The sequence below is a fragment of the Rhinatrema bivittatum genome, chromosome 3 (genome assembly GCF_901001135.1).
Source record: "Rhinatrema bivittatum chromosome 3, aRhiBiv1.1, whole genome shotgun sequence".
Taxonomy (NCBI): Eukaryota; Metazoa; Chordata; class Amphibia; order Gymnophiona; family Rhinatrematidae; genus Rhinatrema; species Rhinatrema bivittatum.
The window spans coordinates 28086572-28111257 of record NC_042617.1 but is presented as its reverse complement, the minus strand read 5'-3'; the positions used below and the strand labels follow the sequence as shown (position 1 = coordinate 28111257).

Sequence of the window (24686 nt, the reverse complement as noted above, 5' to 3'; positions counted from 1 at the left end):
TGGATTCACACAGCACAGGAAGTGGATATGTGGTTCCTTCTGCTGAGCGGGGAGGATCTGGAGGAGGCCAGGCTGCACTGGGGATCCCATGGCAGTGAGAATTAGGGGGACTTGAGGAGGAAATGAGTGTGTGGGGAGGAATGCAGGGAGAATTTTCAGGGGAAGGAGGAGAAAGCAGGGAGAGCCTTCTAGAGGTGGGATGAGGAGATAGGGAGAACCTTCCAGGAGTGGGCTGGGGATACAGGGAGAGCCTTCTAGGGGTGGAATGGGGACATAGGCAGAAACTTCTAGGAATGGGATAGGGATATGAAGAGAGCCTTCCAAGGTGGAAGGAGGATGCAGTGAGAGCTTTCCAAGATTGGGAAGGGCATTCTTCGAGTTAAGGGGATGATCATGATTGATAATCAATTTACAAGCCAATTTATTGTCCTCAAATAAATCTATCCTCGACGATGTATAGTCCTGGATTTCTCAATAGGCACACTAGGCCTGTGCCTAGGGAAGCACAATCTGAGGGCAGTAAAGTTCCTGACCCCTTAGGTCTTGTGGACCTCTAATCTCTCTGCTGATCTCCCACTTCCTAACCCAATTCCCCCCTCTGCTCCTCCACAGAGCTCTGGGCTCTGGTACCACATCCGCCGTTATCAAAACTCAGTAAACGCTGGGCCAGGGATTAGTCAGGTAGAGCCCTATGCTCACAGGCCCACATGGAAGCCCAGAGGAGGTGGGGTCTCTTACAGCTTGGCCCGACTCAGTTCCTGCACTCACTGGTTTCTGATCATTGTAGGGGTAGAGTGGGATCCCTGAGCTCTGCAAGTGGTAGTGGGAATCAAATCAGAAGAATGCAGGGAGGAACAGCAAAGGAATCAGGGGTTCACGGAGTGGAAAATCGGAGGAAAGAGGAGAGGGACTCAGAGGACAATGGGGTGGGAGTGGGAGAGCAGCAGGCAACAACAGTGCCTAAGACAGTAGAAACATAAATCCGTCCATGATGGCAATTCTGTTGTTTTAGTAATCTAAGACCAATATCTAGCTTGATTTACCTTCTATACTGATGGAACCAGCTTATTAAAGCTTGTAGATAAGACCTTATTCCAAATATCCACTTATTCCTCTACTACAAAATCAGTAAAACTCTCAGGAAAATTATTAATTTCTTCCTGAAGTTGAAGGCCGCATCTTTAAAATACCTAACTGTTCTGACTGATTTTGATCTAAGGGTCTCTTTAATGCCAAGATCTGGTGAAAATATAATCAATTTTATCATCAGACCATGAAACAAAAATGTTAGTGAAATTGAGTTTTCAACCAAATGTAACTGTGGGCTTATAAAAATAAGGTCAATAATATGGCCACATCCTTGAGCAGATTCCAAAATCCATTGTGTTAAACATAAATCAGACCATGGCTGAAACAAAACTAGAGAAGTCCATTAAGTTCACTTAGAGAATAGCCACTGCTATTACTAGCAACAGTAACATGGAATAGACTTAGTTTTGGGGTACTTGCCAGGTTCTTATGGCCTGGATTGGCCACTGTTGGAAACAGGATGCTGGGCTTGATGGACCCTTGGTCTGACCCAGTATGGCATGTTCTTATGTTCTTAGAATCTTTACTCTTCCTAGTTGCCTCCCCATGTACATTAAAATCTCCCAAAAAGTATGCAAGCATCACAATTTACCAACGTATCACTGATAGTTCTGTGGTTTCCATTAACGATTGTAAATCAAAAGATTACATATATCAATAATGCATCAATACTGTAAACGTCATGGAATGGCACTGCTGATAGGGAAGGAGAAGTGATACATTCCAATTTCTGGTAGGACTGTTAAAGTGGGGGTGTAGAGGAATGGGAAACGTGTTTCCTCGATAAGGAGCCAGTTGTACATACGGTAGTGGTGGAATCACTTATCCTTGTATCATGCCAGCCCAAGGGTCCACAGAGCTAACGGTCTTCTCTTGAACCCTATGCCAAGAGACTGGCTCTCAGCCTAAAGCAGTGCCAGACCCTCTCCACATTTTATGTGCGTGTATTTACACCTGCTGATCAAGTTGTGGATATTCAATCTGACTTCTCTTGACTGCGATTTTGGGCAGGAGGGTCTGGAGCAAATGGTGGAGGGTGTGGGTCAACTGGTTGAAGATCTGGGTCAACCGGTGTAGTTCTTGGCGAACTGGTGCTTGAAAGTGCTTGAAAGTGTATGCACAGGTATTTTCATAAGCGAGATACGCGCATACATCAGCCAGCTTTGTAAAATATCTGTCTTCATGCATACACCAAAGGTTTTTGTGCTCGCATGTTAAATTATTTAATGCATAAATTATATGTGCATACCCTTGTAAAATAGGTGTATAAACTGTGGATCACAGCATTAGAAACTTGTGTGTGTGCTGAAGCATATCTGTGCACTTCTGGGGTGCTGATATGCGATATTTTAACAATTGCGAAGCTCCCGCTGTGTAGCTTATAGAATACAGAAAGCATAACTTTAGGCATACCCAGTTATGTGTGTGCGTGCTGAGTTGTGCACATTAGTGAAAACTATCCTCCCTCATCAGATCTGGGAAAACTGGGTGTGATGGAATTGGCTAAGCTCTTTAGGCCGAAGGTTAGGATCTCGGTCTGTGCCTGATGCAAACACGCCAGAGTGGGAGGGTCAGCTGTTTAAAAAGAGGCTTACCAAAGCTGTAGTGATGAACGTTGCTGAGTTGCTGTTTTGTCTACTGGAGAGATTGATCTCTGAAGGCTCAGCCGCTCAACCTCTTCAGTTGTCATCATAAGCCTTGGCCTTTTCATCGTGTCCGGGCCGTAGCTAGAAAACCTAGCTCCCTACGCTGAAACAGTGAGAGGCTCTGCTCCCCTCCTTCCCACCTATCGCCAAGTGGGCGGCAATAATAGTTTGGGGTTTTGTTTTGCAGCATCAGGTCCCAAAGACGCCCTCCTCCGAACCCTGCGCCAAATGCACCTCCTCCCACTCCAGCTACCACCTTCCTGTGCATTCCCTGGATCATTCACTTTTGCTTTACTTATTTCTTTATATACATTTGATATTCCCCCTTTTCCCAAATCAGGCTCAAGATGGATTACAACAAATTGGATAAATGACGCATTGCTTAATTCCACGTTGTTGCACGCGCAGCACCGTGTGTATTAGATAAGCCAACTTGCAGGGATGAGGGTTGAATGCGTTATTTTCCTCTGCTCCTCTTGCTAAATTGTTACTGATCTGCTAAACAATGCAATTAAGCCTGCAACGATTCTTTTTTGGGAAATGAATAGCAGCTCCATCCCTTCAAGATCGGTTAGTTTTAGTCTGAGGTGTGAATTAGTAATCAGTTTTGCTGGAACGCTGTTATATGGGGTTAGAGGGCTGCACGCACAGGACTTTCACATCATTTGAAATAAGTGCTTGCTTAAAGGGATCATTTTACAATTTTCTGATGCGCTGATTTAAGATCTGTGTCATTGCTGATGATGTGAGATCTCTTGCCTTCAGTTCCTGATGTGTTGTTAATTTTGTTATTAATTATAATTATTTTCAAGTCCATAGTTTCCTTTGGGATGTGTTACCAGCGGAAATGCGTGCACATCGGGAATAGCTGTTTCTTCCTACTCATACTTCCTCCGATCAAGATACACTTACTTTGACTCCCGTGTTCGAATAGAGTGGGCATTTTTTTGTGAAAGACCATTAAATGCCATTGGGACATTTTGTCTCTGCATCCCATTTTTTTTCCCAGCATTCCACGTTATGTGTTTTGCCAGGGATGTAATCTGCAAGATCTTTTAGTTGTTTCACTGCTGTCTTCTCTTGTGCCCATCACGTCCCCCCGGCACTGGACACAACCGGTGCAGTTCTTGTCGGGTGTGTTCCTTATCACTATCGTTATCTACGTTCCAGCACCCAGTCAATCAAAAAGAGCATGTACTTTGCTTTTCGTCGGATTGCAGTACCTCTCATGTGTAATCACGCCTGCTATTTGTACACGGATCTCCGAACACTGCAGCTGCTTACAGCACCATCGGTAGGAGTCCCACTTGTCGCACACTACAAGACAGAAAACAGAGAGTAGGATTAAATGGTCAGTTTTCTCAGTGGAAAAGGGTAAACAGTGGAGTGCCTCAGGGATCTGTACTTGGACTGCTGCTTTTCAATATATTTATAAATGATCTGGAAAGGAATACGACGAGTGAGGTTATCAAATTTACAGATGACACAAAATTATTCAGAGTAGTTAAATCACAAGCAGATTGTGACACATTACAGGAGGACCTTGCAAGACTGGAAGATTGGGCTTCCAAATGGCAGATGAAATTTAATGTGGACAAGTGCATAGAGGGAAAAATAATCCTTGCTGTAGTTACACGATGTTAGGTTCCATATTAGGAGCTACCATCCAAGAAAGAGATCTAGGCATCATAGTGGATAATACTTTGAAATTGTCGGCCCAGTGTGCTGTGGCGATCAAAAAAGCAAAATGAATGTTAGGAATTATTAGGAAGGGAATGGTTAATAAAATGGAAGATGTCATAACTCCTCTGTATCGCTCCATGGTGAAACCGCACCTTGAATATTGTGTGCAGTTCTGGTCACCGCATCTCAAAAATAAAGCTCTGGAATTTGTTGCCAGAGGATGTGGTTAGTGCAGTTAGTGTAGCTGGGTTCAAAAAAGGTTTGGATAAGTTCTTGGAGGAGAAGTCCATTAAAGGCTATTAATCAAGTTTACTTAGGGAATAGCCACTGCTATTAATTGCATTAGTAGCATGGGATCTTCTTAGTGTTTGGGTAATTGCCAGGTTCTTGTGGCCTGGATTGGCCTCTGTTGGAAACAGGATGCTGGGCTTGATGGACCCTTGGTCTGACCCAGCATGGCAATTTCTTATGTTCTTATGATATAGCTGCACTGGAGAAAATGCAGAGAAGGGCGGCCAAAATGATAAGGGGCATGGAATGGCTCCCCTATGAGGAAAGGCTGAAGAGGTTAGGGCTATTTAGTTTGGAGAAGAGATGACTGAGGGTGGATATGATAGAAGTCTACAAAATCATGAAAGGACTTGAATAAGTTAATGTAAATTGGTTATTTACTCTCTCAGATAATAGAAAAACCAGGGAGCACTCCATGAAGTTAGCAAGTAGCTCATTTAAAACAAATCGAAGAAAATTCTTTTTCACTCAGTGCATAGTTAAGCTTTAGAATTCATTGCCAGAGGATGTGGTTACAGCAGTTAGCTTAAAAAAGGTTTGGATAAGTTCAAGGATAAATCCATAAACTGCTATTACGGTAATTAATAAGCAATAGTAGTTTGAGATTTATTTAATGTTTGGGTACTTGCCATTACTTGTGACTTGGATTGGTCACTGTTGGAAACAGGATGCTGGGCTTGATGGACCCTTGGTCTGACCCAGTATGGCATTTCTTATGTTCTTATGTAGTTACAAGCGTGCCATACTATATGTGACTTGTGCTTTTTTGTAATTGATGAGCTTATCCTGTGAAGTAGAGGAGGGGACATGGCTACCATTTTACTGCAGAGAGAACAGCGGTGGATTTTTCAGTTATGCTCTCTGCATCCAACCAGTCTGAACCAGGAAATCGAGTGGTCCCATTTCTATTAATTTCTAATGATTTTGATTAATTTTCATGTTTCTTTTTAGGTTCCTTTTCATGGTGTCCTTTTGCTGCTAGCATAAAGTTTTATTCGTCCTCATTTGTTTAACACTGTCAAAATTGGCTCCTGTTTGTTATATGAAATCCTTGTTAATTCTGCGTTACATTGTAAAGCTTCTGATTGGCTGCATATTTAATTGATTTCTTATTGGAGCTTTGGAGGTCAGATGACTATTTTGGCGTGGTTCTAAAATTGTTTGTATACCACTTCCTCTAGACAGGCTTCCGTTTTAATACTCTACACAGATTTTATGTACTGACAAAATGCAGGTATGTTTTTTGATCTTAATTTCCTCGGTAGTACAGGGATTTTACTCAAATGTTCTATTTAATATGAACTGTCTCTCCTATATTTCTTTCTTTACTTTCTTGTAATTTGTCCATCCCGATCCAGCACGTCCGTGAAACATGTACGTGTTGGGGGACTTAGCCTCTTCAGCTATTATTTTGAACACCACCTTTTTATGTTTTAAATAAACCACCTTTGGTTATTATAAAGAGTTCCAGTTTTCTTTACGTGGTATTTCTACAAGGCGCTTCTATTATTATTATTTTGCTATTTGCCACCTGATGTAACTAGTTATGCTTGAGATGGGCCGGTACATGGAGAGCGGGTCTCATCATCCAAGGGACTCGTGGCTGTGCTTAGGGAAAAATCAGAATGACAAGTCCATGCATGTCATGACTAAGGCTGCCGACGGATTCCATGTCTGAAGATGAACCAGATCCAGTACTGATTTTATCCCATGGCATGTACGAGCCTATAGGGTCTTTCTTTGTACTGTCTTGTCTGTGCATTTGCAGAATGCTTTTTTGGTTTTTAACCTCCTGTCTTTGGTGCCCCACAGCAAAGTGTCATGATGCCCATCCCTGGAGTGTTCCAGAATATATTTCAAGGCCGGAAGATGCAGGGAAAGTTCGGGAGCCTGGAGAACCCCAGGAAGTTCAAGGATCAGGATTTTGATTACTTGAGGGAGTACTGCCAGCGACAACGCATCTTGTTTGAAGATGAGACTTTCCCTGCGCACATCAGTTCGATCGGTCCCAGTTTGCTATCCGAGGACAAGCTCCGGAGTCTAAAATGGAAGAGACCAAGCGTGAGTTTCCATTAGCTTTACCGGTTTACTTCCTACAACCTTTGGTGTGCAAAAGCTTTGTATCGACAATTCTTTGCCATTTTTCTGTGTTGCTGTCTTCTGCAAGAAAGTCTTTTCTTATATGAATCATCGAACTGTAAGATTAAAGATGGTCCTACTTAACTGCTCGGTTTGTTTGGTACAGAGCAGTTAATAATATCTGTATTAGAGTTGCCCAACCAGCTCCATTTCTTCAACAGGTTGATCCAGACCTGGTCTTTATCTCCCATTGCCTGCATGGATTTGAGACCCTGATTCCCTCGAGAAAAGAAGGACTATAATTCCATGCAGGAAATGGAGTAAAAACCAGGATCAGGATCGACCCAGTTTGGAGCCAGTAGGCAACCCTAAGTTCTGATCACACCAGTGAAATAGTTTTTTTTTTTATTTTGTGGGGGTTTTTTTTAAGCCAAACACCTTATAATATAATTGGGAATATGCTATACGTTCTTATAATGTTCTTCTACACAATATGACCCCATTGTAAGAGCGCCTTCATTATAGCAAGATCTTTCTATAACTTCAAAATGCTCAATTTCCCCCTCCCATTTACATTTATTAAAATGTCTTAATTGCTTAATGCTACAATAAGTCTAAGCAATGTACAATAGGGAACATACATAAAATACAGTAATAAAATAACAATAAAAACATATCTACATTAAAATACAAAAACACTAAATAGATAAAAACTAAATAAAATCAACAATATAAAGTCTTAAACGAAAAAGTTTTTAAACTACCTCTAAAAGATTTTAAGGACTCACATAATCACAGCTCAATTGGAAGAGAGTTTCAGAGAGCTGGACAAGCAACTGAAAATGTGCATTCCCTTTTGTTATGAAGGCGCACAGTCTTTGGAGATGAATGTCCAGAAGACCTGTTTGTGAAGGACGTAAACTTCTGGCTTGCTGATATATTTTCAAAATGGCATTTGACCAAGGACAAGAATGGGCATTAATAAGTTTGAAAATGGTCATGCAAATTTTGTACTTGATCCGGTCATTGATTGAGAGCCAATATAGCTCAAATGAGTATCGGAGTGATGTGACCATGACGTCTTAGACCAGCAATAACAAGAGCAGCAGAATTTATAAGTGGTTGCAATGGTTGTATAGTGAAGTAAGGAAGACCTAAAAGAAGACTGTTGTAATAATCAATACTTGGGAAATAATGGCTTGAACTACAGTGTGAAATTCAGATGAATGGAGTAGCTTCCTAAGACCAGTAAGGACACATAATTTAAAGAAGCCTTGTTTAACAATCGATTTGATATGAGGACGAAAAGTTAAAGTGAAGTCAAGCAAGTCTCCCAAACTTTTAACATGATCTTTAATTGGAAAACAGCTAATTATCTTAATGAATGATCTTATAAAAGATAGTAGTATATAGACTAGGAACAGTGAGAAATTCTGTTTTAGACAGGTTTAAAGAAAGTTTGTTGTGATGTAGCCAGTACAAAAGGTAGAGAACAAATGTTCAGCAGTTCTTCAGTATTTTGCCAAGAGGAATGAAAGGGCAAGCAGGCCTTGTGCCCGTATGGACGTTATAATGTGGCACTAGACTCTCTCCCGGCGCGAGCCATTTTGTCATGGTAGGGGGGGGGAGGGAGGATAGGGAGTTCTAGGAGAGGATCTGGGACTCGTTGTATCCGGTCCTTGGTAGGACCATTACTGAATTCATATTTGAATTTTTTTCTGGAGAGTGGATTGGCTCCCATGAGTTTAGTCAGCACAGGAGGGGTGGAGTCAGAGGTGGGGGCTTTCAAGGCTATGGAGTTTTACCTTACTACGTTGCCTCAGTTCAATTACTGCGATGGTATTGTGGTTTTGTTCCTGCTCGGGTTCTCGCGTTTCGCAGGTCTGGTTCTAGTTGGCCTTGTTCTTCGGCTCGCGTGGGTTGGCTTTGGTCGGGGATGGAGTTGGAGGACGCAGCGATGGCAGCGCAAGATGTCGGTGAAACGGGAGGGTCACAGTTACCAGCGCACCCGGGGTGGAGGTCCGCTGGCCTGATTCCCTGGGTAAGTCCTACCATGACAATCAACGCTGTTTCTGCTCCGAGGGAGATTTCCCTCGTGATTAGGCAGGCTGCGGGGAGCAGGATCAGAAGGAAAGAGGCGCGGCCACGCTCCCAAGCCCATAGTGTGGCAGGCCATGTGAGTAATAATAAGGAGCGTGCTGGTAGTGATAAGGTCCCCAGTCAACCGACCGGGCCGGTCCCTGCATTGGGAATCGAGAGGGTACAAAAGAATGGCATTTCTCTGAGCAGGTGTTTGGCAACTGTGAATCCCAACCCTGCCTCAGATGACGCCTCTGTGGCTGGTTCTGGGTCTGCATTTTCACCCCTGGGGGAGGGGAGATCAGGTGAGGGAGCTCCCTCTTGCGGGACTGAAGCACCACTCCCAGGTCCTGTGTTCTGGGGTCCTGAATGGTGGGTAGGATGGCAGAGTGGAGCAGCTAGAATTGGCTCAAAAGGTATTGGGAGTCTTGCTCATGTTGAGGAGAATCCTTTACTAGGTTTCCCCTCTGGTAGCAGGTCGGGACAATTTCACTTCCCTCAAAGTCCAAGTCCTGGTTTTGTGGGACCTTCAGCGAGCGCTGGGAGTTGGAGTACACCTCCTTCTTGCTGGCCTTATGGTCCTGAATTCGGAGGTCCCGTGGTAGGTAATTTTGGGCAGCTGGGATGGTATCCTGCTATGGAGGAATTTCCCTGGATGGGGTTTTCTTCCTGGTGTGACGAGTGGGAGTTTGGGTGCCGTGAGAAGTATTGGTCCGGTGGCTGTGGCTTCTGGTTTTCTTCTGCAGGATACTTCGGTGCAAAATTCATCAGAGAAGCCAGGTACTTCGCAACAGGAATTGTGGCATAATGATCCGGCATTTGCAGCAGAAAATGTTGTGACTGCTCCCTCTCCGGGCACCAGTTTAGGGCAGCATGGTGAGTTACCCTCAGGGGGTTCTGTAAGGGCGGAGGTTCAGACAGGGGTGGTGGGGCAAGGCTCAGGAAGCATCTGGGTACAGGGGGGAGTGTTATGACAAGTGCGAAGGTGAGCAGGTCTAGTAAAAAGCAGGCAAAGTCTAAGCATAGGAAAAAAGCTAGCAGTTCTAGTTCATCAGACTCATCATCGTCGTCTTCTTCTTCATCCTCTGCAAGTTCGAGAAGTTCCCCTTCACCTGGTGACACCATAGCTAAGGAGAAAAGTATTGACAGAGGCACTCCGGTCTTAGTAACCTTTACGGAGCTGTGGGAGGACTACACAGAGCACTGAGAAAAAAGATCAATCGGCGCAGATATGTTGATATTTCAAACTACTGGAGGATCAGAGGGGCAAGAGTAGAGAGAAAAGAAAGAAAGGGAACATTGATCATTTTCCTGGGACCCAGAAGAAGGAGTCGTGCAATATCCATAATTGGATTAGAGCATTCCTTCGACTGGCGAGTGTTGTGGGGCATCACGTCCCTTCGCAGTATGGGCCTTTGCTGGCTTATGCCGATGCCATTCTGGCTGCCAGTAAAGAATATGAGAGCTGGTCCTGCCTCAGTTATGATGAGCATTTCCGGGGCTCTATGGAGGAAAATAAATTAATGTCATGGGGTACTTGTGATGTCGGGCTATTCTGACACAAGTAAAAAGTAAAGGTTCCTTCTCATTGTATGGCAATTTCCCTACCTTGGGTGGTCGGCCCTTTCGGACTGGTCCCACGCCAGGAGGAGTGGGACAGGTGGTGGCCAGCATTCCGAACATCTGTTGGCGATTTAAATCGTTCAGGATGTTTGTTCCCATACTGCAAGTTCAAACACATCTGTTTCAATTGTGGGGCGAATCATTCAGCCTCTAAATGTATCAAATGAGATGGGGCCGCTATGGGATCCTTCTCCAAGGGTCCCAGTAAGTGACTCATTTGAGCGTGCTCCAACACCAATTAAAGTTGATGTTTTGTGGCCATGGCTTCAGGTGTATCCGAGGACGGAGATTGGACTTCTTTTATACCGGGGATTTCAGTTGGGTTTTCATATTCCATTTAATGGTCCAGACACTGTAGATGGGGAAAAAAATTGTCCATCTGTGCGCAGAATGGTGAGGGTAGTTAGGGAGAAATTAGAGGGGGAAATTGCACTAGAGAGAATTGCGGGTCCTTTTGTTGAGCCTCCATTTTAGACGATAGTGTTATCGGCTTCAGCAGTGATCTCTAAGAAGGAAGTGGGAACGTTCAGGTTGATTCACAACTTGTCCTTCCCTGAAGGCAATTCGGTGAATGATTTTATTCCTAAGGAGTTCTGTACGGTCCAATATGCGTCCTTTGACTCAGCTATGTGGATGGTTCGCAGCCTTGGAAGAGGAGCCTTAATGGATAAAGTGGACATAGAGTCCGCATTTAGGTTGCTTCCTGTTCACCCTGCTAATTTTTATTTATTTGGTTTTCATTTTGAAAATGCTTATTATTTTGATAAGTGTATGCCAATGGGCTGCTCTATTGTATGCGCTTATTTTGAGGCCTTTAGTACATTTGTACATTGGGTGGTTGAGCTGTGCTCGGGTTCCTCTTACATTGTCCACTACTTGGATGATTTTTTTGTGGTGGGTAGAGAGGCGACTGCGGAATGCACTGAATTGCTGCAATGTTTTTGCGTGGTGTTGGAGGATTTTGGGATCCCCATTGTGGAGAGCAAAACTGAAGGTCCTGGTACGAAGTTGGTATTCCTTGGGGTCGAATTGGACTTGTTGGCTATGGTTTCCCAGTTACCGGTTGACAAGGTGGATAACATGAGAGATTTAGTCAGAAGTGTACTATTGCGAGCTAAGTTGACATTGCAGGAGCTTTAGTGGGGAGTTTAAACTTTGCTTGCCAGGTCATTCCGCTGGGGAAGGTCTTTCTTCATAGGTTTTCATTTGCTATGCATGGCGTCCGTAGGAGTTACCACCATATTCGTATTACCAAGGGAATGAGGGAGGATTTGACAATTTGGGATAGATTTTTAACTGACTTTAATGGGACATCCTTTTGGCAATCAAATGGCTTGTCAAACCAGGACAGATTTGTTTACTGACACGGCTGGCTCCATTGGATTTGGTGCTTACTCCAAGGCTCATGGCCTGAGGACTCGAAATTACTAGGGACTACTAAGAACATCACTTTCCTAGAATTATTTCCGATCTTGGTCGCGGTTTGTTTATGGGGCTCACGTCTCAGTAATAAAAAGGTAATATTCTGGTACGACAATCTGGGCATGGTAGAAGATATTAACCAGTGTTTGGCTAAGTGTTTGCTCATTTCTGATTTGTTGTGGGAACTGATCCTTCATTGTATGTCTTTAAATGTTTCTATTTGGGTTCGACATGTACCTGGAATAGCTAACAGTGTGGCTGATTCTCTCTCTCGTTCCAAGTGGGATCTGTTTTGCCAGCTTGCACTAGAAGTGGATCCATTTGGAGCGGTCATAATGTCTTTGCTTTGGAAATTTGGTTCCCGGAAGCATGGAGGCTGCTGCAGGCATCGTTAGCCCCTTCTACTTGGACAAGTTATTTGAATGGTGCTAGTAAGGTGGTGTAATTCCTTTTGTCTTTGGGCTGGTTCTGGGGACCAGTGTCCAATATGCTTTTATTGCAGTTTCTTGAGAAAGCGAGAGCTGAGGGCATGTCCAAATCGTCAATGGCCAGACAATTAGCGGGATACTCATTTTTCATGCAGGCGCATGGTTGGGGTTTCCTGATGGGCCGGTTTTTGATTCACAGGTTGTTGCTGAGGTAGCACAAATCCCAGGCAGGAGACTTACCTATTACTCATGACATTCTGCTTAAGCTCTGGGAGGTATTACCGAGTACCTGTACGTCACAGTATAAATGCTGCCTTTTTTGGGAAGCTTTTGTTTTGGCCTTTTTCGGGGCTTTTCAAGTTGGTGAGTTGGTGGCTAGAGCTGCTAAAGGAGTGGAGCTTTCGGGTGTACTAAACAAACACATCACTTTGGGCCATGACTATTTAATTTTATATATTTCCAGGACAAAAACTGATCAGGGAGGTCTGGGTTGTTCGGCTGTCATAGGCTTGTCTACATGCCCTGTGCGTAATTCTTGGGCTTTTTCCCGCATTCGCCCTCCTGGGGGTTATCAGTTCCTTATTCACCAGGACCTTCGTCCCTTAATCAAATTTCAGTTCGCAGTGGTGTTACGGTCCAGCTTAGTGGCATTGGGGTTAGATGTGAATCGTTTTGGCACTCACTCATTCAGAATTGGTGCAGCGACTTCGACAGACACGTCTGGTTTAACAGGGAGGATGAAACATAGGATTGACAGATGGCGCTCGGACACATTTGAAGATTTCATCCAGCCAGGGCAATCTAATAAATGAACACGCTATTAACTGGTTTTTCTTTGCAGTTGCCATGCACTTAGGGCGTGAGGTGTGGATTATTGGACACTCTTTCATGGCTTGGGCCTTCTGGTATGCATGTGGCCGCCCATACGGGGCTCATTTGGACTTATATCAAAAAGGGATGTTAGTTCGATGGATGGGTCTTAGGGGGATGGTATGGAATGAACTCATTCCTTGTTTGAGATGGGCTTTAGAATGTTTTGGGCAGCCAAGAGTGCTGATTGTTTATCTAGGGGGGAATGACTGGGGAAAAATATCTGGACGCAAGTTATTAGCATGGTCAGGAAAGATCTAATGTTTATATCAATCTTATTCCCGACTGCTATACTTTGTTGATCCGATATAATAGTGAGGCCTTCTGAAATGAACAAAATAATTTGGCGTAGGAGTAGGGCAAAGGTCATTCAACAGATTGGTTCTTGGCTAAGATGGGTGGGGGGTTTATCACATACGACATGAGTGTCTTGGGATTTGGGGTCTGGGTTGTTCAGGCAGGATGGAGTTCATTTGTTCTTTATTGGGATGGACTTTTTCTTGAACTCATTTCAGGAGGCCTTAGAGGAACTGTTCTGCTAAGAATCAAGGGCCGCATCTTGGGGGGGGGGGGGGTCGCAGGTTTTTTCCAAACCTGCGCCTGTGGTGGGTGGCTCGAGCCTGTTTAGGGTTTCAGTATTATGCTGATTGGTCAGACGACCTGACGGATGTCAGGTCTGAATACCTCAGGGGAACAAATGGGTGCAGTTGTCCCTGCGTGACTCCTTGCTGGGCAGAGGCTGGGATCGATAGACTCGGCTCCTTGCTAGGTGGAGGAGGGGGTCGTGAGAGTGATGTCATTACTGGAACATGTGGGTCGGATGACCTGGTGGTGATCATCTTGCTGGTAGGGGGCGGATGGTTGCTGATGAGTTCCAAAGGGGGCGGGCGGGGTGGTATCTGGTCTCGGGCACTTTGGTGTTCTACAGTAAAGCTGGGGATTTTTTTATTCCAGTTTGTAGTCCTGCACTCATTGCGTTGTTATTTGTAAAGGGCGAATGTGGAGGGAGGAGATAGTCCCGGCTGCCTACCTTATGGAATTGTAGCACAAACTGAATATCATCTGCACATACTTTGCAGCAGTAAGAAATATTAGAAAGAATTTTACAGATGGGAGCAAGGTAGATATTGAAAAGCACAGCAGAAAGAGAGGAACCTTGTGGAGAACCCGTTTTAATAAGAGATACAGACAACACTTCATACCTAAATATGAAAAATTGTGAGCGTTTTTTGAGAGATAGGACTGAAACCATTTGAGAACACCGAAGACGGTAAAGAGGAATATCGTGATCAACCGTATCAAACGCTGAAGATATGTCCACCTCCTCCCAAGCAGCTTTCTTGAAAAAGAGCGCGTGCAGGCAGACAGTGAGACATGTATGCAAGGCACACCTGCGGGGAGAGCAGGGAAAGCAAAAAGCAGTGACATTTGCTTATTCATAAATCAAATCGTTTTAATATTACAGCATTATAAGCCATTTCGCTGCCAGTCTTATAAATCCATTCAGGACAACTAAGTAGGTCTCCAAAGGAAAAGATTTACTTTGGGGGCTTCACAGCATTCCTGCTCTCTTTTCAGCTCCTGCAAACACCTTAATTTATATTAGAAATAACAACTGTGCTCCACCTATAATAGACTAGAATGTGTGAAAATAATCCTATTATCAGGTTTATGACAGTTCGCAAAGCTACTACCCCTTTTCCTAGCAACTGCTTTCACAAATGAAGAAAAATCAACATTTTAATCTGACCCCCTAGGACTCCTTGATTTCAGAGTAATAATCTAATAAATAGCTCCTCTTTAAAGAATCTCCACATGCTCTGTCGCAGAGAAAGGTTAATGGCATGTAGTTCTTGAATAGGTAGGGAGTGTGGCACGTCGCTGTGGGGTGTGTACCTGCCGGGCTGCCATTTCTAACTGTGCATACGTCATCTGGAATTCTCGCTTTTGGGTTGTTTCATTCCTGGAAAGTGTAAAACCTAAATTTCATAATTAAATATAAGAACATAAGAAATTGCCATGCTGGGTCAGACCAAGGGTCCATTAAGTCCAACATCCTGTTTCCAACAGAGGCCAAAACCAGGCCACAAGTACCTGGCAATTACCCAAACACTAAGAAGATCCCATGCTACTGATGCAATTAATAGCAGTGGCTATTCCCTTAGTAAACTTGATTAATAGCAGTTAATGGACTTTTCCTCCAAGAACTTATCCAAACCTTTTTTGAACCCAGCTACACTAACTGCACTAACCACATCCTCTGGCAACAAATTCCAGAGCTGAATTGTGCGTTGAGTGAAAAAGAATTTTCTCCGATTAGTCTTAAATGTGCTACTTGCTAACTTCATGGAATGTCCCCTAGTCCTTCTATTATTCGAAAGTGTAAATAACCGATTCACATCTACTCGTTCAAGACCTCCCATGATCTTAAACATCTCTATCATATCCCCCCTCAGCCATCTCTTTTCCAAGCTGAAAAGCCCTAACCTCTTCAGCCTTTCCTCATAGAGGAGCTGTTAAGCTATTTAAAATAGGTATTTAAAATAGGTAAAGGGTACCCTGGTGGGCTCTGTGGCAGTGCTGGGTGCCACCACGGGCAGGGACCTGGGTTATATCTGCCCCCTCCCCACACACCGGGGTCAGCTGGGAATTCTGCAGAGGCAGCGCTCATGGCCTCCACAGGGACGTACGAGAGCGATACCTGGGGGCTGGATTTAGGGTCCCTGACTGCAGGGGTTCCGGAAGGATCCCTGGCGAATGGTTCCCCAGTGAGGTCTGGCGCTGCCATGACTGGACCAAAGGAAGTTGTGAGGGGATACAAAATCTCCAGGTAGTTGCAAATGAAGGCTTACAGAGTCAGATCCCAACCCTGGTTTTGGCAAAATTGGAATCTCGAAAGAGAAGGAGAAACTCCCAGATAACAAAAAAAATATTTACAAGAGAACCAGTAAAGTAACTGGGTGGAAGATAACCTTACTGGGTTAACAAGGGTAACCAGCTCCCCCTTCCAAATCCTCGCTGGACAAGGGGGCACATCTGGGGGCTGCTGGGTCACGGCACAACCTGTGGAGCTCCCTGAGGTTCCTCCAGCAGTGGTGAAACATTGCTTCAGGGCTGTTAGGCCTATTGTGAAGCTCCTAAAAGTCCACTCCACACCAGAAACTGCTGTTCCAAATGAATGGAGGGTGCTAGTGTATAACTTCATTGACAGAAAACACACTGCTGGTGAATGCATATAGCACAGCTAACATAGTCGCATGCACAGATCACATGCATGCAGGGGCCTTCCATGTCCCTTCAGATCACTCAGGGATCTACCCTTGACTTCTTGGGTTCCCCTAATTACCCGAATCTCCTTGACTCCAGATTCCGGGATTCCCCTTGTCTCCTGAGATGCTGAGAACCCACGTCTCTCTCTCTCTCTGTTCTCCCTGCTTTTCTGGACCATAATGCCCAGGGATATACAGGGTAAAGCAGCTTGGAATAGATGCTGAATTCTTCTTTCTCTCTTCCACACCAAACCAGGAAAAAAAAGTCCTACGTGAACCCTTCTCTGGGTTCCTCAGACCTCCTCCAAGCGATGCACTTCTGGCGTGTACACGGAGCGAGCGGCCCCCGCTTACAGAACAATGTGTGGCCTGGCACAGTGCAGGGAGCACTCCTCACTCTTCCTCTCCCTGCACTGCCTTCTGGACTCCCTTCCATAGAATCTTCCCAAAAACCAATCCTGGAGGTTCCTTGCACGTTCAACGGGCAAGCTTTAAGGACAACCTGTATTAAATTAATAAATAACCTCTCTAGCCAAAAGTAACAAGCATAAAACGTTCCTCGCCCATCTCACACTTACTTACCATAAATAAGTCCAGTAAACACGGTGATCTCAGTCTCTCAGACATACTGCTTAATACTTGAATAATGCTAAAGAGAGCCTTCTTCTGGAGTTCATAAGTTGTAATATGTATAGGAAACATTAAAGTGCGCTTGGAAATTCAATTCATTTGGGCTGATGGCCTTGATCCTGGATGAATCCTTTCATGTCTTGTCAGGTAGGATCTAGATCTATGAGAGATGGGCCGGATGCACTAAACTACAGTCATTTTCGTAGGTAATCACAGGCAAGACTCTAAAATTATCAAAACTGGCCAATGGCATGCTACTGTATGACTGTATGTGCTAGGGGATGGGATGCGAAAATATAACTTTGAGATTTCAGCACGTAAACGCATGGTAGCCAAAGAAATGCATGGTGAAAAGTTGTCTCACCAGCTAAAAATAATACAGTAAATTGATCACATCAGAGCAGCTGCATAACTTGAGAAACACCAGCCCTTTAGGACAAGCATAAAAGCCCCGCTAGAAAATCCTGCGAGCTATAGGAGGGAGGAGAGAGGAGGTAAAGAGCAAGGTATAAGGAAGAGGTGATAGGAGATGGTTAGGAAGGGAAGGTAGCTCTCTCTTCAGTCTGAGCTACTGGATGTGGAAGTGGCCTCAGTGCCTCCCAGGTAACGAGCAGTGCTGGGATGCTGCTGCTACCCAGAAGGCAGATCCAACACAACGGAGAGAACGACCCCATCTTCTTCACCAGGTCCTTGAGCAGCTGCTCGCCACTCCTCCAGGAAGAGTCCAGCAAGAGGTCCATGGTGGCAAAGGACAGATTGTGAAAGGAGACAGCCACAGCCTTCACCGGTTTCGGGTGTCCTGCCACACCGCAGACCACTGTAAAAATTGTAAAGAGGCTGCAAGTGTCTATTCCACCAGACAGTGACGGAAAATAGCAGTCCTCCACCCCAGGCTGAAGGAAAGAGGCGTGGTCCAACCAGATCAGTGCAACAGAGGAAAGGCTGAAGGCTGTCCCGGGACAGGAACTGGTCAAAGGTGTACAGTAAGTAGCCCAGACCCTACAAATCCTGGCTGAGCACTGCCCGCGTGGCCTCCTCTTCAGTGATGATTGCTAAGGATCCTCCTCCTGTTTTCCTAGCTGCTTCTGAGTTCCCCCCTCCCTTTCCCTCTCATTCTCTCCTCCTCTGTCTCTTTCACCTCTTTCTCGCTCCTTTCTCCTTTTGCCTCTGCTGCTGCAGCCAAAGCACCAGCAGGGGGCTCTCTACGTTTGTGGAAGAAGTTGCCCTGTCAGGTGAGGCCTTTTACGCAAGCTGCGATATGCATTTCACACTTACCTTCCAGGTGGCCAGAGTTTTGTGACCTACAATTTCTGCAGTAAATACTCAACTACTTATTGCTTCTTCTAGGGGTGACTAGCTGGACACCTTTATTATCTTTCTGTAACCCCCATCTTTTGGGGGAGGGGTCACACCTCCAAGCACCAACCCACTCGGTGCAGTGCTGGGGACACGAGTTCTGTGATGGGGGACAGGCTTAACCTGTAGGACCCTAACAAGTATCATTGGCAGTGCTCCCTGAAAGCAGCAGGTGATATCACAGACCTGTACAGAACTCCCTCCCTTAGATTTCTGCATGCTTCCTCCATTTTCCCCCCGTCCACAGCAGGAATAGCCGCCATTATGTGCATTTTTGTAGTTTTTCACCAGACTTTCCCCAAAACATTCAGAAGTCCCACAGATTGATATTTTGAGCTACGAACATCCAATTCCATGTCTCTAATGCCCTCAGGCCCCATGTTGGGCACCATTTTTATGTAGCCTCTCCTCTAGATGCAACCATGAAGACAGGGGCATAGTCAGTACAAGGGCTTAGTCCATACAGGCATATTTATTCAGGCATTTGATTAATGCTGTTGTTTTCTTTGTGATATTCACGGTTTATTATTTTGCTGTGTCTTTAGTTATGTGTTATCAATCAATCTGAAATTATGAACGTTTTATTGTTATCTGCATTGAATAATTGCATTAGAAATTGCAGAATACAAACACAATAAGTAAATATATATAGTTCCACCAACTCTTGGCATGGATTCTCTCTATGCCTTCAGCCCCGTTAGGAAAAACTGCGGAATCCTCTTCTTTTCTTACGCCTAATTACTCACTGGTGACAGGCTCACCCTGAACTCTGAGCCGAAATCCTCTTTTCTCACCCTTCACCAATCGCACAGGAAAACACATCCCCCAAGGAAAAAGCCCCAGAGCAGAGCAGGTCCTGGCCCTTGGCTGCTCTCCCTGCATCCTTTTCAGACGTCACTTCTAAGATCTTCCCCTGTGACTCGTGAAGTCACTATTTATACTCCTTTGATAATGACCCATTCTTGAGGGGATGGACCCTCTTGTCATTCCTGCTCCCAGATGAACCTCCCATTACTAGAATATTCCCAATTTCAAACTACTGTAAAGCCTATTTAGCTCTTCATTTCATTAGCACATCCATTACCACATTTGCATATGCAACTACAATAATGCCATTTGTTGCCCTTAGGTCACATTTCAGCATCTGGCACTGTGACTGAATACTGTCTAGTTGGTGAGTGTGTACCAAAGTGACTTTGTTGACCCTAAGGAATATGGCCCAATATTTGGAGTTAAACAAATAAATGATTCCAGTTTTGTAAAGCCTTTCACTTGGTTTCATACTGTTTCCAAATTTTACCCAGCGATTCTCAACCGGTGTGTCGCGTGCTGCTCGCAGCCGGCGGGGCTGAAGATCGATGCCCCTGGTTGCTGTTGCCGGAGACCAGGCCAGCGGAGCCGTTGAAATAAAGACTGGCTCTGCTGGCCACTGCCAGAGACCAGGCCGGTGGGGCCAAAGATCAGAGCTGCTGGCCACTGTCTAAAGAGACTAGGTCAGCGGGGCTGAAGATGAGCTGTTCAGCTGGGGGCCTTTGTGTGTGTGTGAGTGAATTTCAGATCAGAAGGGTGCTTCTGTGTGTGTGTGTGTGTGTGGTGTGTATGTGAGACAGGAAATGTGCTTCTGTGTGTGTGTGGTGTGTATGTGAGACAGGGAGGGTGCTTCAGTGTGTGTGTCGTGTGTATGTAACACAGGGAGGGTACTTCTCTGTGTGTGTGGTGTGTATATTTACTTATTTATTTATTTATTTTTTATTATACCGAGTTTCATGATATGAATCACATCAACCCGGTTTACAATTAACAATGTGAGTAAAGGCAGAGAGTAACATAGTAAAACATTTCCCAATTCAACGTCACATATAGAATGAAACTTAACAAATATAATAACAATATTTAGGATGTGAGAAAGTTACAAAAAACAAGGAAGAATAACTAGGATCTGAAAGGGGGAGGAAATTGAGGTAAGAATATTAACATTTTAGCCAACTGTATCAATTAATAAATATGTATAGTATTATAAAAATATAGATGTGTAGCAAAAATGACCAAATATGATGCTGTTGTGAAGTATAATAATAAGTTGCTGTGACTGCGTGTGAAGTTAGTGGGTTTATTACAGTTCACTAACTTTGTGTTTGTGCTGATGGGTGGGGAATTTAATCCAGTTCTGGGAACGCTTTTTTAAAAAGCCACGTTTTTAGTCTCTTCCTAAAAGTTAGGGCGCATGGTTCTTGTCTTAAGTCCAGTGGGATGGAATATATATGAGACAGGAAAGTTTTCTTCTGTGTGTGTGTGTGTGGTGTGTATGTGAGACAGGGAGGATGCTTCGTGTATATGAGACAGGGAGGGTGCTTCATGTATGTGAGACAGAGAGGGTGCTTCTATGTGTGTGTGTGTGTGTGTGTGTGTGTGTGCTGTGTATGTGAGACAGGAAGGGTGCTTCTGTGTCTGTGTGATGTGTATATGACACAAGGAGGGTGCTTCTGTGTGTGTGTGTGTGTGTGTGTGGTATGATCGAGAGACAGAGAGGGTGCTTCTGTATGTGTATGGTATATATATTTGAGACAGGGAGGATTCCTTGTGTGTGTCAATATTTGTATGCAAGAGCGAGATGGAACATGTTTTTGGTTGGCTGTGGCTGTGAGAGAAAGGGGGCATGTGTGTGATTGAGCCTGTTTGTAAGTGAGATAGAGAGAGCATGTGTGTGTGATTGAAAGCCTGTGTGTAAGTAAGAGAGAGTGAGAACATTGTGTGATTGACAGAGACTGGTCAGAGAGGTGACGTGTGTATGTGTGAGAAAGACTGATCAGGGAGATGACTGGTGTGTGTGTGTGTGTGTGTGTGCTTGTGAGAGAGAGAGAGAGAAACTGGTTGGGGAGATGATTGGTGTGTGAGAGACAGAAACTGGTCCTGAGGGTGTGACTGGTGTGTGTGTGTGTGTGAGAGAGAAGAGATTGGATGTGGTCTCTAAGGAAGAGGTTCATGAGGACAGCTTCAGCAGCTACTGCTGCTTCTGGTGTGGCCTGCAAGGGAAAGGCCTGCAAGGGAAAGGAGTAGGAGAACTGGAGTAGGCCTGCAAGGGTGTGGCCTGCAAGGGAAAGGAGTAGGAGAACTGCTGGAGAGAGGTAAGTAAAGGTGGCATTTTAAGTTCATTTTTCTTGATTGACTGCCATTTTAATTATTGGGTATTATGTGATTTGTCTGCTGTTTTGAAATATTTTATTGGTGTTTGAAGAACTTTTAAGAATTTTTAATTGTTAGATGATGATCTGATCATCAGCTGTTTTGAAACATTTTTTCATATAGTTTTACAATTATTTCTGTGTGGGAATCTATAACAAACAGCTTGGCTTTTTCTGTTTTCCTAATGGGATGTGTATTGGTGTTTAGGGCCTAGTTTAATATTTGTAGTGTTGTCTTTTTATAGGTAGGGTTGTTCCATTTGAGTGCATGCCATAATGCAGGTGTAACTTTGTGCGGATTAGTTTGTGTGCATTATTGCAGATCCTGGGACTTTGTTAAGTACTATATTTCTGTTTCCATTTCTCCAGGTTTGCACTGCATGCAGAGTGACTGTTTTGGTTTTCCATTCCAGTTTCTGTCTCCCTATTTGTAATTTGTGGTCTTTCTGTACTTGGTGAAGGTCGATTTTGTGTGTATGACCGAGGTGAGATAATTCACTAGCACGTAGGCACATAAAATACATCATTTTATTTGTTGTGTTTTCTCAGTTGGACATGCATTGGTGGTGAACTGCTGTCTTTTTATAAGTAGGGCTATTGCGCCTGGTAGTAGAGGGAGTTCGTGTTGCTGTTATTGAGATAACACCAGAATATCTTTTTTGTACGGTGAGTTGTACAGGGAATGTTCTAGTTCTGCTTTATACTCATTACTGAGGGTTGAGGGTGGGGGGTGGGGTTAGCCCTGTGACTGTCTTGTGTTCAGTGTGTCATGCACGTGGGAACTATCTATCAGACGTGTCCCAACAGAAAAAAGGTTGAGAACTAATGGTCTAACCTATCAGCCTCCCACAGTTTCTTTTCATCTCTACACCAAGAGGCAATTAATTGATTGATAAGTGTGAGAATGCAGTACCCCTCAAGCATCCTCCTATTTCAGGATGGTATTGATTTTGTATCAAACAACTTCTTATGGACCAGTCCCCGTGACTGAATTGACAAAGTCAAGCCAGTAAAGGTTAAGCACACCACTTGTGCTTAATCCTGAAGTGGAAGGGAAGATTGCTGCTACTGCTGCTGCTACAATATCATCAGTAGATGATTCAGCTCCCTCTCTCCGACTCTCTCTCTCTCTCACCCATCACCCCCTCGCCCCCCCCCCCCCCCCATCATCCCCTCTCATTCTCTTTGCCTCATCACCCTCTTGCACACTCTCCACCCAGCTGCCTCCTGTCATGCTATGCACATTCTGGCTCGCTATCTTCCCCCACCGGCTTCCCCCCCCCCCCCCCCCTCCTGTGACCATCTCTTACCTTCTCTTTCTCTGATGCCTTCCACGCTCTTTCTCCCACATCAGGTCCTCCCTCCCTCTCAACTCCCATTATCCCTTCTCACATGTGCCTCTCCCCATTATCTTTTTCTGTCTGGTTACCCCATACACACCTCTTGATCGCTCCCCCTCTGGCTTGCTCTCTTTCTCCATCAACCTCTCTTAATGCTTGCTCTGCCCTCCACCATCCCCTCTCATGCTTGCTTTAACCTCTCTCATTCCTTCTCTGGCTCATCATCTTGGTCTCCAACTTGTGCACCGCAAGCAATCATTTAGCAGCTTCTATTGTGTGCACTCCTGTCCCATCATCATAAGTACGCGCTGTAGAGAAAGGAGAGGAGGTTGGATGCCATTTATTTTATTTATTTATTTATTTATTTATTTATTTATTTAAAACCACTTTTCTATACCGTCGTTAAGTTAAATAACCATCACAACGGTTTACAGAAGGGCAAGATAAAGAGAAATATGGGTGGTATAGATTACAAATTACTCGTGTGCCATCATAGTACGGTAACAATTTTAAAATAATAAACTAAGTGTGTAAGTTAATCCTGATTGTTAGGAACAAATTAGGAGGTTTGATTTTAACATTAATTAGCTTTTGTAGGTTACTAATAACTTCTGGAGACAGATAGAAAGAGGGGCTCTGCCAGCCAAACACCTCGGTCCTCCAGGAAAGCCTCCGCGGTTGTCAGAGGCTGGCGGGATGGGCCCCCACCAGTTGCTTCACTTCTCCTTTCATCAGTAGCCGGTGGGCTGAGGGTCTACCAGATACTGGAAACGGAATGAGTGAGAAATATAAAGAATTAACAGCCACACATCTGATGTTCCTCCTGTCCTGCCTGTGTGTGTGTGTGCCGCTTGCCTGATGCCTCTAGTGCACGATTTGGGTGGGGGCCTTTTCTCGGTTTCAGCTGTGGGATTTGGCATGAAGGATCGTGTTCTGCGCCAGTTCCCCTGCCGACATTCAGCACGTAGAGCCTGGGGGTGCACAAGTATGAGTGTGTGTGTGTGTGTGTGGGGGGGGATGTTTGATGAGGCGGGTGGGGACTGAGTCTATTGGGGATTCACTAAATCTCTTTGAAGGCGCTGATCATGCACTACTGCTGGCCAAGGGAGCAGTGCCAGTGGTAAATCTTGTAAAAGACTTCCTTACATCTCTCCTGGCCGATGAGGGCACATGAGTTGCTTAGTCATAGCATTTGGGGATCGAGAGGATTCTATAAAAGAGCTAAAAATGAAAGAAAACCCCAAAGCAGCATTTTATTTTAATAATCTGTTATTATCCAGCAATCAGTCCAAAGCTGAAAAATGCAACATATCAAACTTGCAAAGGCTTTTTCAGATTTAAAATGCTTCTTCCCTTGGGCCACGTGGTGTAGCAGATCTGTGCACTGGCCTGTTACCTCCAAAGATGAGATTTCAAAATTTGCCTCCAGCACATCTCCAAGAAAATAAGCGTGGTGGATCTATGTCCACATCACAAAAGCACTGCAGGATTTGGAAGAATGGCGGAAGAGACAGAGTGAAAATCAGATGGGCCTGGAATGAGGCACATTGGCAAAGCTTAATTCCATTTATTCACTTGCAAACCACAGTTTCAAGTCAGAACTCATAAAAAGCGGTGTATAATTACAAAACAGAGCACATAACAATGATTCATACATATACAGATCACGCATTAAAAATCAACATTAAAAAAAACCTAA

General features: G+C 44.5%; 1 protein-coding gene across 2 annotated transcripts in view; it reads left to right on the top strand.

Moving 5' to 3' along the window:
* LOC115086739 (calpain-13-like) overlaps positions 1-24686 on the top strand; it is a 229993-nt gene that overhangs the window by 28576 nt on the left and 176731 nt on the right. For both annotated transcript variants that reach the window (XM_029593017.1, XM_029593018.1), the window contains exon 2: positions 6522-6770. In XM_029593017.1, the coding sequence (XP_029448877.1) occupies positions 6522-6770 (249 nt within the window). The remainder of the gene's footprint in view (positions 1-6521; positions 6771-24686) is intronic.